Consider the following 15384-nt stretch of genomic DNA (forward strand, 5'->3'; position numbering starts at 1 on the left):
CTTAATAGGACAGGGAATGTAAACTTCCTCCAATGGTGCCATCCAGCGGACACCTTTGGTACTGAACCATATCTAACAAAGCATTGTCCTGCCATGCGCGAGTAAAAAAAAGTTAACCTATCAGATTCGACACCGTAGGGCACCCGACCTTTCTAACATCATGGATCGAGTGCGGCAGTGGGCTTGCCCTTCGATTCGAGCCAATATAGTGAGGATGGTCGGCGCTGACGGTTCACTCCAACTCGAACGTATTTGAGGATCGAGTTGGCGGAACCATGGTTTGTTGGATCATGGTACTGAACCATCGAAATTTATCGACCACACATTGCAAAAATCGAACAATATTTCATGCCATATTGCTCATATTACAGGAAATTTGTATGCAACATTGAGGAAATATTCTGTGTTACTAGGGACGTAGATTAAGTTTTGGGGCAAAATACGTCAAATGTTCCCACATAAATTGCTGTTCTTTTATCGGTTTATACAGGGGCCTGAATTTTTTACTTTTTCAGGTGCTTATTCAGCTTGAAGCTAGTGCTGTAACTTCTTTTAGGATTATGCGATTGGACTTTTTTTTATAGTATTTTGGAAAGCTCTTTTCATGTACTTTAAGACCTTTACATAATCATTTTTCTTTCATTATGATTTTTTGTTTCAAATTAAAATTGATTTTTTGAAGAAGAAAAAAACATACTTTAAAATGTTATCTTTAGAAAATAGATTATTTACGCTCTTTACAGTTATGGAGAAAAAAAAGTGGACTAGACTGGAAATACAGTAGCAGAGACTACCTACTATTACCTATTACCTGAGGCTTTTGCGAACTAAAATAAAGCGCCCCCAATTACTCAGGCCAGTTTACGAACTGAAATTGATGATAGACGGTTCTACTTGAGCGGTCAAACAGGGCGGCACATGGACATAGGAAACAAGGGACTAGGATGCCCTTGCGGGGGTGATGCAATGAGGGGGGAGGTTCACCACCTTTTGATGTCCCGCGACAAACATGGCAGCGCCCACATGTTTATATTTTAATGCACAGTTTGTCGGCAAAAATCCTCGTGCGCATAATCAAATGGCACATCGTAAGATGGCGACTCTCCCCACTCATGGATTTCTCCCCCCTCCCGTGCATTCAACCCCGCTCGCCAAGTTAGGATGGCATGCCTAGTCCCGTGTCCCGTCCAATAATCAAATTGATGCAAAATCCTGTTATACAAAACAAGAATCCAACGACCAAATTTGGACCACAACGAATAAACGAAAACCAAAAAACACCCCCTATTGTAATCTGAAAAAAAAACCCAAAAAAAACAACAACAAAAATAAAATAAAATTTTCGGAAAAAAAAATAAAAAAGAGGAAATTTCTCATTTTTCTTTCCTCTTTTTTATTTTTTTTTCTGAAAATTTTATTTTATTTTTTGTTATTTTTTTGTTTTGTTTTTTTGGTTTTTTTTTCAGATTACAATTGGGGGGTTTTTTTTTGGTTTTCGTTTATTCGTTGTGGTCCAAATTTGGTCGTTGGATTCTTGTTTTGTATAACAGGATTTTGCATCAATTTGATTATTGGACGTTAAATGGGATTTTTAATTTGGATTTTGGTTTAATTTAAATTTCCTAAATTTTTATTAGGAATGTTTAAAAACTATTTTAAAATGTGACCATGTAAACAGTCAACTGTATTTCTCAGAGAATGCGTCGGTACCCGATGTTTCCAATTTATAACGGAAAAAGTATGATGCTATATAGCAGACACAAGTGAAATATTGATAAAACTTAAAAATTATTGCTTACCATCACACGACCTCTTTAAGATTATCCCGACTTTGCGAATGTATGGCATGTCGCATATCACCACCCGGTGCACTATCGCGTCTTAAAACCCCAGGACCTATTACTTCTCTTTTATTTGCAGCTTCCTTTATACTTGACAAAGTTTTACTAAGCCATGGCCAACTGTTTCGAGCAGCATTCAATTCTGCAGCAGTCGCGTGCAACTGATGTGTCAGGTCCTGTAAACATTAATTTTAGTTCCTAAAATGCAATAACTCAATTGGTTCTACGAATGATAGGCTATCTTTTTGTTGCTGTTAAGAATTAGGCTAACTTCATTTTGTATTTAATTTAGTAAACACGTAGAAGTGTTAAAAGAAATACAAATATTTTTAAATGTCTTGTTTTGAAAGTTATAGGAGCCTAAATTACATTACAAACTGCAATACAAAATACTGGAGTTTTCAATTCGTAGGAAATATTTCGAAAAATAATAGTTATTTATTCCTCCTGAAAACTTAGATAAATGAAGTTAGCCTGATTCTTATCCGTAGCGAAAAGACAGCCTAATATTCTTAGAACCCATCAAGATAGCGTCCTAACTTTTCTTATTATAAAAAGTTACGGTTCCATCAAGTAAAAAAGTTTGAAAAATCATAAAAAACTGCCAAATATTCTTCTTTCTCCAATTCCAATATCGCCACTATTTCTGAATACAAAAACCTTCCCTTTAGAAAAAATCTTACATAACACAGTATACATTTTCATACCTGATTTCTACATTCGGCTTCAACGTGCGCCAACTTTGTCTGTGCTAGTTCCAATTCTAATTCTCGAACCCTTTCTTGCGCTCTATTAAGAATAGGATCTATTCGATTTTCTAAAGGATGCGCTATGTCGGATAAAATGTTTGGCGACTCCTTCATATGACTCCTGCATTTTTCGCATTTGGAGACTTTTGCCTGTGGATAAAATTGAATTTAGATTGAAGTAATAAATAAACGAATTCATTTATTTTAATAAAAATATCAAATTACTTAAGAAAAAGCAATTATCCGCATGCTTATTAAATAGTTTAATACATTTAAAAAAAATATTGCAGTAGCAGGCTTCATAGCTCCAAATCCCCCAAAAAGAAAAACTAAAGTTACTTTTCATGAAAATTGGTAGAAAATAGAGGAATAAAGTGATGGAAAGACAGTAAAATCGAGGACGTAAAATATGTGTTCACATTATGACCTTAGTCTTATTTTCAAATTAAGTTTGTAATATTCTGTGCAAATTTGAAGAAAAAAATAAAAGATCTTGATGTAGCTAAATGCTTTCCCAGCAGATTCGCCTATTGGCTTGTAAGTTAAGTTATTAAACCAGTAAAATTAATTTCTTGTAAGTGGTTCGAATAACTTCACTTTATTTTTATCTCAAAATTATATGAAATGATAGCCCTAAGGTACAATTTCAATTAAAAAATACACTAACATAGATTTCCCATAATATTTTCAATGGGACATGTTCAAAATTTTAATACATTTTAAACTTTTTACACAAATATTAGTAATTTTACAATTCGGGAACGTGTGAAAAGATTACTTTAAACTTAGCGTAGTTTGGCGATTATGCCAGTCTAGTCTCAAGAGGAATTTAAACCAGCGTTTATTTTATTAAAATGTTATAGTGCACATAAGTCATTAAATAGTCTGGGAGTACCAGGAATTTAAAGAGCATTATTCAAAGTACCCAAACCTGATATCTAAATATGCCTTTCCACCACAGAAATGATTGAAACGAAATTTTGGATTGAGGATTGTCCAGCTCTATATTAAATATTTTATTTAATCTACGAATTTTTTTAATAGACGCGCAGAAGTATTTAATATTTCTAATTTTCTATATAGTATACACAAATGGTGCTAATATGCTATGAAAATTGTTTTTTAAAAATCTGTGCGTATTATTTTCGTCATTCAAATATTAAAATAAATTTTGATTACTATTTTCAAAACAATTAATTGACAAATAATTGTTTTAATTTAAAAAAGTACGCTGTCATTAGGCCGAGAAACCAAAAAATGAACTGAAAATTTTTCATACTGGAAACACTCCGAAATTATTATGTAATTTTATAGAAGTATGATTTAAAACCATATGGCACATTATGAAATTTTCCGTTATTTATCAATGATATAATATTTGAGTGATATGCTTAATTGAAAAATAATTTAATTTTTAAGGATTTAAATGTAATCTTGTGCAAAGTTGCAATTTAAACATTTTTAATGCGAAGCGTTAAAAGTTTCATCATTATTTTAGTTTGCAATAGTTAAATTAAAAGTCAAATATTAAAATCTTCAAAATAGTGTAATTTTAAATTAAAAGCGTCTGAAATTCAACCATTACTAATTAATAATTTTAACAATTGAATATTTTCGAATTAAAAGTATTTTAAATTCAACAATTAAAAATTAAGAACGTGCCCAACTGACTTAGAATCTTCCTTAACTTTACCATTTTTATGATACATAATTTGAAAAATTTCACTTTCAAACTTTACAATGCTTCATTTGTAATCATTAGTTTCGAACTTTAATTGGGTTTAAGTGAAAATTGTTTAATACTGAAGACTTAAATTTTAACCTTCAAAATTCGAATTAAAATCTGTTTTAAACCTTCAGTATCTTAATATAGAAGGCTCTTATATTAATATTTCTTATTGTGCAATTCTAAAGACTTTAAATTCAAAATTATTTAATTCAAAACGTTTGGAGTTTGAAATTGATCATCTGGACTTCAAATTTGATGGTTTTGATTTTAAAAGTTAGTGCACATCTCTGAAGTACAAACTAAAATGATAAATAAGACCAATCTCACTCGAACTGAGAAAATCGAGAAAAACTGTTTGCCCAAAGAACTCTGATATCGAATAAAATTTTGAATAATTAAGATATACTATCTAGGTAAAAATGACGTGCTTTTTCATACTTTGCAATCAAAAATTGATTTTTCAAACAATTTCTATTAGAAAATGGACTTGCAATATTTTACTAGTCTCGGAAAGTTAAATATACAAGGGAAAAAGAACACAAAGTCACTTGTGGACGATGCCTTTGTCGAAAAGGTCGAGAGCTACCTCCAAATTCAGCAACTAAACAGACGTAACAGTCTAAGAGCCGAGGCCGTTTTTGGCGAGTTATTAGGTAACGATTCTGCCACTATTTTCCTGATTATTGAGAATATACTGATCACCAAATGTGGCTTCTCCAGGGGTAGTCCCGGGGAGAAGGTGTTTAATTACTCATTCGAAGTTGTAAAAAAAAAAGATTAAAATAAGTCATAGGGTAACGGCTTAATCTTTCTGTGTTTAATGTCAAGACAATTAGACAATGTTCCGTGCAACTGACAGAACAATAGGCCGATGCGGAAGGGGGAGAGGGTGCAGAACGATATAGAGGTGTAAAAGAATATGTCATTTTAAAGATACACTGAGAAAACTATATCGCACAAATTACAATACATATCGTAATTCCTGCGCTATATATCGTAATTATCGCATTATAATAGCGCAAAATCGTGATATCGTACATTGCAAGTTTTTACATTATATACCGCATAATTGTGCAATCTATAACGTAAGAAATGGGGATTCCCATCCGTCAGTTACATTTTGCGCTTTTGCTAAATTGTATTAAGTAAGTTCTAATTCGTCTAAAATAATGTGATTTATTTCGGAGGAAATTTATCAGTAAGTACATATTTTTTTGTGTTTTCTGTCGAAGATTCTACATGATTTACTGAAATTTGCTCACTTCAGCGCGACGCAGTCGACGAGTTCAGAATTACTTTCCGAACCTCAATGAAACTTTTGCTGAAATATGTTTAATCATTAACAGTTGCATGTCTTACCTGCAGCAAATTTTTTATTTACTCTGTGATTGTTTTAAATCTAGAGTCCCGATTTATAGCTCGAACTGATTCATACTCTGCCTTTTTCCCATTGCTGCTAAGGACGCCGTAGCAGACGACAGCAACAAAATTTAACTTCATTTTTGTCTATGATATTAGTGCATTATAATATCGTACAAAGCTCCGGGACCTGATTGTACGTTATCATATTGCGCTTTCTTGCAATATAGAGATTTTGCGATATCATTGTGCGATATCTTTTTCTCCGTGTATTTTCTAAAACCCAATTTTTTTATATAACATTTTACTCATTATTCAAAACATATATTCGAAGAGGCAGAACAAAATCTCAGGGATAACATCCTGGCAGAACATCGCGAAGCGCCCGGTTTTGACATTGATCGTTGTGCATCGGTTGACGGCCCTGATACTGCGAGCAGAGTGGCGTAAACTACTATCGGCGAGAAAACTATAGGCATCTGCCTTTGAAGCTTAACAACTCAGTCGAAAAAAATGCTAGCCGCAACAAAAAAAACAGTCATATAAAAGCTGAAAGTGTTCTACGTAAATGAGCTTGAAGACGTTTATGTAAAAAAATTTTGTTCTTAGCAGATTAATACAGATATTAAAGCGATTCAAACTGCAAACTATAATGGATAGGATCTTTATTTATTTTCAATCACCCGGAAGGATATGTTAATCTTATTTTTTGTGAAAATCGCGATATTTTCAGACTTTTTTTTTGTTGTAAAACAAGTGACAAAAAGCAGGGGGAGCTCGTTTTTTTACTGCCGACCGCTGGTCCCTTTCTTCGACTCGTGGCCAGGTGCCATCCAAGCATTCAGAACCAGGGGCCGACGAATGGCAACAGCGGTCGGCAGTAAAACAAAAAAAGGGCCCCTCTGCTTTCTGTCACTTGTTTTCAACAAAAAAAATGATTAACAATATCGCGATTTTCACAAAAAATAAGTCGAACACATCCTTCTGGGTGATTGAAAATAAATACAGAGCCTATCCATTACAGTTTGCAGTTTGAAACGCTTTAATATCTGTATTAGAACTGAAGATAATATAGTTGCACATTTTTGTAATTTTAAGCAATAATTTTTATTATTTTTTAAATTTCTCAACTGCCACTGGTTCACAACAGTTTTCTTCATACTCATGAATTTTTTCAAATTTTTCACATCGCCCCTTGTATAAGAAATAATGCTCTAAACTTGACTGTTCTTAAATGTACCCGAAAATCCTTACTTTTTTTTTTTACATTTTTCAGTCTGTTAAGCACAACATTTTTTGTACATAAACGTCTTCAAGCTCATCAACGTAGAACACTTTCAACTTTTAAATGACTGTTTTTTTGTTGCGCTAGCGTTTTTTTTAAACTGAGTTGTTAAGCTTCAAAAGCAGATGCCTATAGTTTTCTCGCCGATAGTATGTCTCTAGTTGCGCTACTGATCGTCTTCGGAACACTCTGCTCGCAGTGTCAGGGCCGTAAACCGACGCACAATGACCAATGTCAAAACCGGGCGGTTTGCGATGTTCTGCCAGGATGTTATCCCCGAGATTTTGTTCTGCCTCTTCGAATATATGTTTTGAATAATGAGTAGAATGTTATATAAAAAATTTGGTTGTTAGAAAATAACTTTAAAATGACATATTCTTTTACACCTCTGGATCGTTCTGCCCCCCCCCCCCCTTCCGCACCGGCCTATTGGTCTGCCAATTTCACGGAACATTGTCTAATTGTCTCCATATCCAACGCAGAAAGATTCAGCCGTTACCCTATGACTTATTTTAATCATTTTTTTGTTTACAACTTCTAATTAGTAAATAAACACCTTCTCCCCGGGACTACCCCTGGATAAGCCACATTTCGTGAACAGTATATTCTCAACAATCAGGAAAATAGTGGCAAAATCGTTAGCTAATAACTCGCCAAAAACGGCCTCGGCTCTCCGACTAAGAGACACTGTGTATGCAGCGTCTGTCCCGAACTCACCCGAACGATCGTCGCTAGTGTATAGCCGAGCGCAATATTTGTGTGAGAAAGGAGAGAAAGGTAGTCAGGAACTTATAGCGAGGATGAGGTTCTATCCAGAGAGAAGAGGATGTGGGAATTATGCGGGAATGGGTATGCAAAAGTGGAGCACTGGTTGGAGGAGTGTGAAGAGGTGGACAGGAGTGGGATAAGCATGGAGGTAATTATTGCATGATAGGGGGGCCAAAAGAGCAGTAACATGGGTGAAGGGGGGTGTTGGGTAAGATAGAGAAGAAGAAAAGGAAGGAGGAAGTGGAATGGAGAAGGGAAGATTGTAAATAGGAGAGGAAGTAGGTGTAAGAAAATTGTAAATATTGTAAAAAGTAGAGAAGTATTAGATACTAGCCGCGAAGGCAAGGATGGAAACACGAGGCAAAGCGAGAAAGTAGTGACATGCGTGCGAGACCGAAAAATAAACGTTCATCTCTCTTACGTAAGGGCCACTGTGTATTCAGCGCATATGTCTCGAACTTATCCGAACGATCTCGATAGTTTATAAACGAATCTAGCCAAGAATTATTTCCCGTGGATTTCCGAGTAAGGGCAAGCGATTCTTTTCGTTTGTCAATTCGCTCCGCACTCGGTCACTTTTACAAGGCAAAAAAGACACAAAGTTCTTTAGGTTTTTTTTCATGTGTATTCTGATGACGTATTGCATTGCTTGCAAAACTTTTAGGACGCACAAAGAGCTTTGCGTATCTTTATCTGTTGCATTTTTTCAACTTTTTCTACTTTCCTCATTTATAAACAATCGTGTTTTGCAATAAATATGAATAATTAATCATTTTTATTAACACAATTAGATTCAGCTTTCTCTCATGAATCCAACGATACCAAAAACTCATTTTCATAAAAATGTCAATTATGTATCTTTTTAGTTTGGACGGCAGCTTACCCCTATAAGAAACAGTAAACAGACACGAGGCTTGGCGGGTCCTAGAAAAGATATTATCTTTGGTCCTGGAGCCGTGCCGCAAGGGTTCTTTTTTTTAATTAGTTCAATTATAAGACCGAATAATACTTCATAAAAATATACTTATGGTAATGGATGGAATATATGATTTAGAATTTGCTGACAACAGTAAATCTTCGTGGGACTTTCCAAGTCGCAAATAGGGGCCTAAAATGTTATGTAGTCCGAAAAAATTCGTGTAGTCCGAAATCAAATAGTGCGCAGTAGGGTATAATTTAAACTAATAAAGGTGGGTCATTCCATTTTATAAGACAGCCCAATAATTACATTTGGTATCATACAGTAGGTGCAAAACCATAAAGAACCATACTGTTTGGTTACCGAGATATGAGGATTGAAATTTAGCACACTTTTTTGGTGGACCATTTTTTAATGAAATGTTATTGTGCCAAAACTAAAGCAAATAAATTTAGGTAACTATCTGATTTGAAAGAAAATTTGACAAACTATACGATCATTATAAACATTTCACAAAAATAAATGTCCGTTCTACAGTTTTATTAAACTAAAAATTAAAACTCAGAATATATCAAAATACGCGCATCCTTAGATTTTAATGAAATGCACATTGAAAGAAAGCTTAGAGTTCCAAGTTACTAATCTTGAAAGAACTTAATGGGAGGTTTAAGGAATGAAAATAAGTATTCAAGTGTAAAGCACTCGAAATTACTAGTTCGTAGATTTATCAGATTTGCCAGGGCCGCGATAGGACGATTTATCGTAAGTTGGGCAATTTGAATCAGTTTCAGATTACTTTCCCGTGAAAAAAAACTAAGAAAGTCACCCAACATACATGCATTGGGCCATTTCTTTTTCAAATTGGGCGACTTGGTCAAATCGATAGTTTTGGATTCGATGATTGTATAATATACTCTGACGATTTTGAATAATGAATGGATCTCGCACATGAAAAGTGTTTTAAAAACAAAAGTAATATTATTAGTGAATTTAGTTCAACTACTGTAGTCATATAAACATAGATTTACATGTATTTTTAACTTTTAAAACAATTTTTTTCATTTATTTTTGAAAAAAGAGTCAGGTTTTCTCAAATTTATCTGTCTGCATGTATGTCTGTACCTGTGTATGTTTGTGTGCATGTCTGTTTATTTTCAATTTGACAGCACGATAACTTTCGAAAGAATTGGCAGATTGAATTGGTCTTTGGTATACTCTTCAACTGTCCTAGACTAAAGGTCAAGTTCGTAAGCCAGCCATTTTGGACGAAAATTCAAGAAGTGAGATCATTTTCTGTACCTTTGAGACTACTTTTTTGGAGATTTAAAAATTACTCTGTAAGGTTGTTGGTATTACTTAAAAAGAATAAAATTTTCTTCTAATGACTTTTTTATAAAAAAAAAAGATTACCAGAGTTGAAGCACTTACAAAATTTAAAAAAAGAAACGAAAATTTTAAGCTAAATAACGCATGATATGAAAAAAGTCAAGAGAATAAAGATGCTACTTTTTGAAAGTTCTAAAAGCATATTATAACGTTTTGAATTTTCTTTAAAAATTGAAAATTCAAATTTTAGCGGCACAAAAAAAATAAACAATTCCATTTTGCGATCAAACTGCAATATACGAAAAAAAAATGAAAAGACAAAAATCGTGCACTCAAAAAAGATCTAAAAATTTGTTATTGATCACCTTTTCATACGACGGGAAGTTATTTTTTATTCGTGAAATTAAACATACAAAAATTGAATTTCATGAGAAACGACACAAGCACGATCTACAGATTGCTTTTTACTCATTTTTGATGAAACTAGTGGATTAAATTTTTGGAAAAACGATATAAAAGGCAAACAAATTTTGAAGACAATAGTTGTTCAACTAAGAAAGATCTACAAACTTGCTATTAGCTCTTGTTATAAAAAATACATTTAAAAATTAACTCTTCGGAAAAACAACACAAGCTACAATAGCATTTTACTTAACAAAATTGTTTGCCTAACGGTCTAATTTATATTTACAAATTTGCTGAGAACCACTTCACGCTAGAATGCGTATTTTTAGTTTAAATCGTGAAAAATAATATTAAAAATTATATTTCTGAAAAAATGATAAAGTTGCAATAAAATGCTTACTAACAAAAGTGGTTTTTTATAGGATGTGCATTATTTTGCAATATCTGAATAAGCAATACCAGACAGAGGTACATAAATAAATATAATATACATTTGATATAACAGTGTTGAACATAATGTAGAAAAGTTCAGGAAGCGCGAGATCCAACCGGTGCATGCGCCCTAAGCACGCTCAAAGTTGCGAGCTGCGCGCGCGATGGGAATGTGCATGCGCAGCGAGCACATTTCTTATTTATAATTTATCATTTTAGTTAAAAAATGTTTTTTTTTTAAGGTAATTTGTTTAAACGAATATTGAAGTATTTCATATTTAGTTGTAAGTTTATCTTTTTGAGTTAAAAATTTCCGTATTTTGTTGCAACTTGGTCTCTTGTGATAGAATGTTAATCTTCTTGGCGACCAATGTATATTTAATTTAATTGAATATTTACATGCGTTATTCAACGGAGTAGGACCAGATTTTTCCAATGATTTATTATAATTCTTGCAAAAAATAAGGAACAGTAACATGATAAAATATTGAAACTTACTCGGTTCAATCAAGTCAGGCCCCAATTAAGGGGTAATAAGAGGAAGGTTTCTTAACAAGGGATGAAAAAGGGGAGAAGAAAGAATTCTTTAAAAAAATATAAGAGGCACCATGAAGCCTGTAATTGGTTACAAAATGAGAAAAAATTGAATGAAAAGGAAAAACTTACACGTAAGTCACTCAAAGCCGTTTTCGTAACATTATAATCATCCTCTAAACGCTGACAGATCTAGAAAAGAAATAAAGAAGGTCAATTTATTTATTTATTATTTTATTTATTTTCTTAAAGGAAATTCCATATGCAACAGATGTTTATTGTAAGTCTAGTTTATAGCAAGCCACTCGTCCAATGACAGTGTTAGCGCGAATGTATTGTGAGACCACTTTAGGGATAGGTGGAGTGGTGGGGTCCCCTCTCGAGTTGCAATAAACGAGATCTTTAAGTTTCGGAGAAGTAGGAATAAACGCGTTTGGACTGTAATTGATATTAAAAGGAAGAATTATTTACCTGTTTATATTCGGCAATAATAACACCATTTCTTCTACTTTCTGAATCTGCTCGAGATACCTCGCGTTGCAGCATTTCCTTGACTTGAACAAGCTCAGCTTCTAATCTCTGCTTTTCTTCTTCGTTACGTGAGACTGTACAACGGAGTTGTTCCAATTCGTTACTGTACTCATCCGCGTTTTCCTGCGCCTCTGTACAATAGATACGTAAGCTTTAGCAAGCTACGCTACACTTACCATAACTCAATATTTCTCTATTCAATAATGCAACAAAATATTTATTCGATTATTGTTTACAGTAATCTTTTGTATAATAAAAACATGGTTCCAATTTTTTAGAAAATAAATCTAAATTTTCTCTCCAAAAGCCCTTTATTAATATCATCCAATTAAAAAACAAATTATGCTAAAAAAATCATGAAGCTTAATATTGAATAGAAAAAATTTACAAAGGTTCTACCATTTTGTATTTAAAATCTTTGGATTTCGTTAAAATATAATGAATACGTATTAGATTATCCTGATTAAAACTAAAGTTCACATTTATAACTGTTACATCAAATCTTGCACTATAAATTATCTAAACATGATCATAAATTTTAGTGTCACAGATTAAATCATTTTAGGTCACTCATCAATCTGTTCCGTAATTATTAATTATGTCACGTCTCCGTTGAAAACAAACGCTAAATACAAAAACATTCAGAAAAGCTGTGTGTGTTAAAAGAAACATTTAATTATCATCTTTGCACATGTATAAAAACGCAATAAATGAATTCCTTACTTCTCAATAAACTCTTTGCAGCGTGGCTCATGTTTCTAACTTGTGGGCGTAAAAACAGACGTTTCAAATATTGCTAATCATATATGACAACATAAATATGAGAGAAGGCATTCTCGTACCTATCTTATTGCGACATTTTGTCCATTTTAAACCATTGGTTCAGCTGTAGATGCTTGTATTATAAAAAAAAACTCACACATACGACCCAAGTCAATAAAAATGCTAACTGAGCTTTTTATCTCATTTTTAACTATAATGACTCAGCAAGAAATATAAAACAAAGAGCATTGTATGTAAATTTTTTTTTTTATAAAATAAATATAGACGTCAAAGCAAAGTTTTTTTAATGACTACAGACCTCTTTATCATTTTAGTTTAAAAAATGTTTATTACTATTGAAGATTAAAAATAATAAATGGTATTAGTGAAGGAGGTTTAAATTTTTTTATAATTATTGAAGGGTGACAGTCAGAACTAGATAAACAAAACTTCAAAACTTGATAGGTCAATATAATTAATTATTATTGATTTATTGACCTTTCCAGGCTTATCTCGACTTTAGTTCTATACTGCCACTTCTCAATTATATAAGTGAAGCTTAATTTTATTACAAGAGGTTGCCAAACTTCGAATTTTCGTGTTAAATAGAAATGCTGTTTAAATGATACAGGATGGCCGCTAAAATAAGAAAACAATTGTCGGTAATTTCCACTAGGTATGCACACATTTTTTCCGGTCATTAACATCTACAATTCTAAAGTTTTAAAATTCAGGGTGGCCGTTTTAATCGAAGAAAAAAATTCCCGTGTTATATCGGTTCGCTAACATTTTTCACGGTCAGTTAAATTAAAAAATTCGAACTCTAAAGCTAATCACTTTTCCATTTGAATTCATTAAAATGAACTTTAAATTAAAGAACTTGGGATGGAACTCTTAAATTTTAAACTTTTAAAGTGGAAGCTTACAAGTTTTTAAATTTAAAAAATTGTGTATTCAAATGCTCAATAACTAACACCTATAAATGCAAGTACTACCATTTTTGAATTGAATAATTTTAAATTAAATGCATTTAAACTGAAAAATTAGAAATTTTAATTTTTATAAATTGTAGGATTCAAAGATTCGGATTCAGTTCCAAAAATATAAATGCATGTTATCATTTTCAATGCTCTAAATTTAAAAATCAATCAATCAATTGAAAAAATAAAAAATAATACTATTTTAACCAATTTTAATCTAGATACGTTAAAACTTGAACGATTACATTTTTTTTGTTAGAAACCACCATGTTATAAGCCTATTACGCTCCCAGAAAAGTCAGTTAATTAGTTCCACAAATGCCCGCTGAATAGCACACGATGTATTTGATTAATTTTTTATATTAATTCATTAATTTATTATTGATATCATATTTATTATATTATTTATTTCATTAATTACGTCGCAACATATACAATTGTAAATTTTCGCATGTTAAAAATGATAAAAAACCCAACTAAAATTCCATTCACTAACATAAACGAAGAACTGAAGCAGGCAAAACAAGACTTGTCACCCGAATAATCTAAAGATAAGTATGAACTGATCTTCGCAAAATTTGACAAATGGGGAAAATAATACAAAACACAAGAATCTTCATACGTGGTAAAGGGCTATCAAACGCTCACTTTTCTGGGGGCTCTGTCTCATACCATGGGGATTTCGAATAAAACATCTTACATCACTCGCAAGTTTACACGCCTCTTTACGCGCCTAACCCGACTTGTGATGTTATATACTATAAACTCAACAATTTTTACATCAGAAGTTGAATTGCTTTAATATTAAATAGTTTAGATATTCTTAAAAGATTAAAAAATTTATTTCAAACTTGCAAAATATACATGTTATTTCAAGTTTCCTCAAATTTAAAATTATATTATTAAAAAATTTTCACAAAATCTAAGTATCTTTTACAATCATTCGAATTTAAATAATTTTTCAAAAAAAAAAATCATTTTCAATGTTCCTAGCAATCTTGAGAAAATGTTTTTATTCTTTTGAAACATTTCACAAACAATTCTTAAAAGCCTCTGCATTTTTTGTTAGAAATCTGCAAAAAAATTTCTTTTTGTTTTAAATTAGGCCATGGCTATTTGCACCGGAATTACGGTACAAATAGCTGTATTTTGTCGAAACACAAACTTCGTGTATATTATTTCAAATGATTTCAAGTTTTAAATAAATTTTAAATCTTTTCAAAATAACTCTAAAAATTACTCGAATTGTTCTACAAATAATAAGTGTTCAATTGTTATTTATACATTAAAATTCAACAATTTCACTTACAAATAATTACTCACTTTTTAAATAGAACAATTAAAATCGTTACTTCAAAAGTTTAAAAGCTCCTTGAATTTTCAAAGATTCAAGGCTTAGGGCGCGCGACTATTGATTCTCACGCTTCGCGCACGATAATGTGTTTACTTCGCGCTACACGTTCGATCTTTGTGCACAAAAATGTTAAAACTAAAGGAGAAAGCTTCAACAACAGTAATTTAGTGATTGTGAATTCTCTTTTTTTAAAGCTCCTTCAGCTTTAACGAACACATTCTCATCACGTATCTCGTGTTTCGCACTCGAGTTTATCTCTGAAATTTTATATCGTTCCCATCAATGTATATTATTATAATTCATAACCCGGTTTTCCATAAACTGAATTTGCTCATTTCCAATGTTATTTTTATGATTTAAACTTTACACATACGGTCTACTAAGCAGCCTTACCGTTTTTTAACTTTTAA

The 15384-nt window shown here is 32.3% G+C and overlaps 1 protein-coding gene across 3 annotated transcripts in view; it reads right to left on the bottom strand.

Moving 5' to 3' along the window:
- Nucleotides 1-15384, bottom strand: part of LOC117179735 (rab GTPase-activating protein 1-like) — a 112884-nt gene that overhangs the window by 41738 nt on the left and 55762 nt on the right. For all 3 annotated transcript variants that reach the window (XM_033371792.1, XM_033371790.1, XM_033371791.1), the window contains 4 exons: nt 11819-12009; nt 11480-11539; nt 2549-2740; nt 1800-2017 (listed from right to left, as the gene is read on the bottom strand). In XM_033371792.1, coding sequence (XP_033227683.1) covers nt 1802-2017; nt 2549-2740; nt 11480-11539; nt 11819-12009 — 659 coding nt within the window. In that variant the 3' untranslated portion in view covers nt 1800-1801. The remainder of the gene's footprint in view (nt 1-1799; nt 2018-2548; nt 2741-11479; nt 11540-11818; nt 12010-15384) is intronic.

This window comes from Belonocnema kinseyi, chromosome 9 (assembly GCF_010883055.1).
Source record: "Belonocnema kinseyi isolate 2016_QV_RU_SX_M_011 chromosome 9, B_treatae_v1, whole genome shotgun sequence".
NCBI classification, from domain to species: domain Eukaryota; kingdom Metazoa; phylum Arthropoda; class Insecta; order Hymenoptera; family Cynipidae; genus Belonocnema; species Belonocnema kinseyi.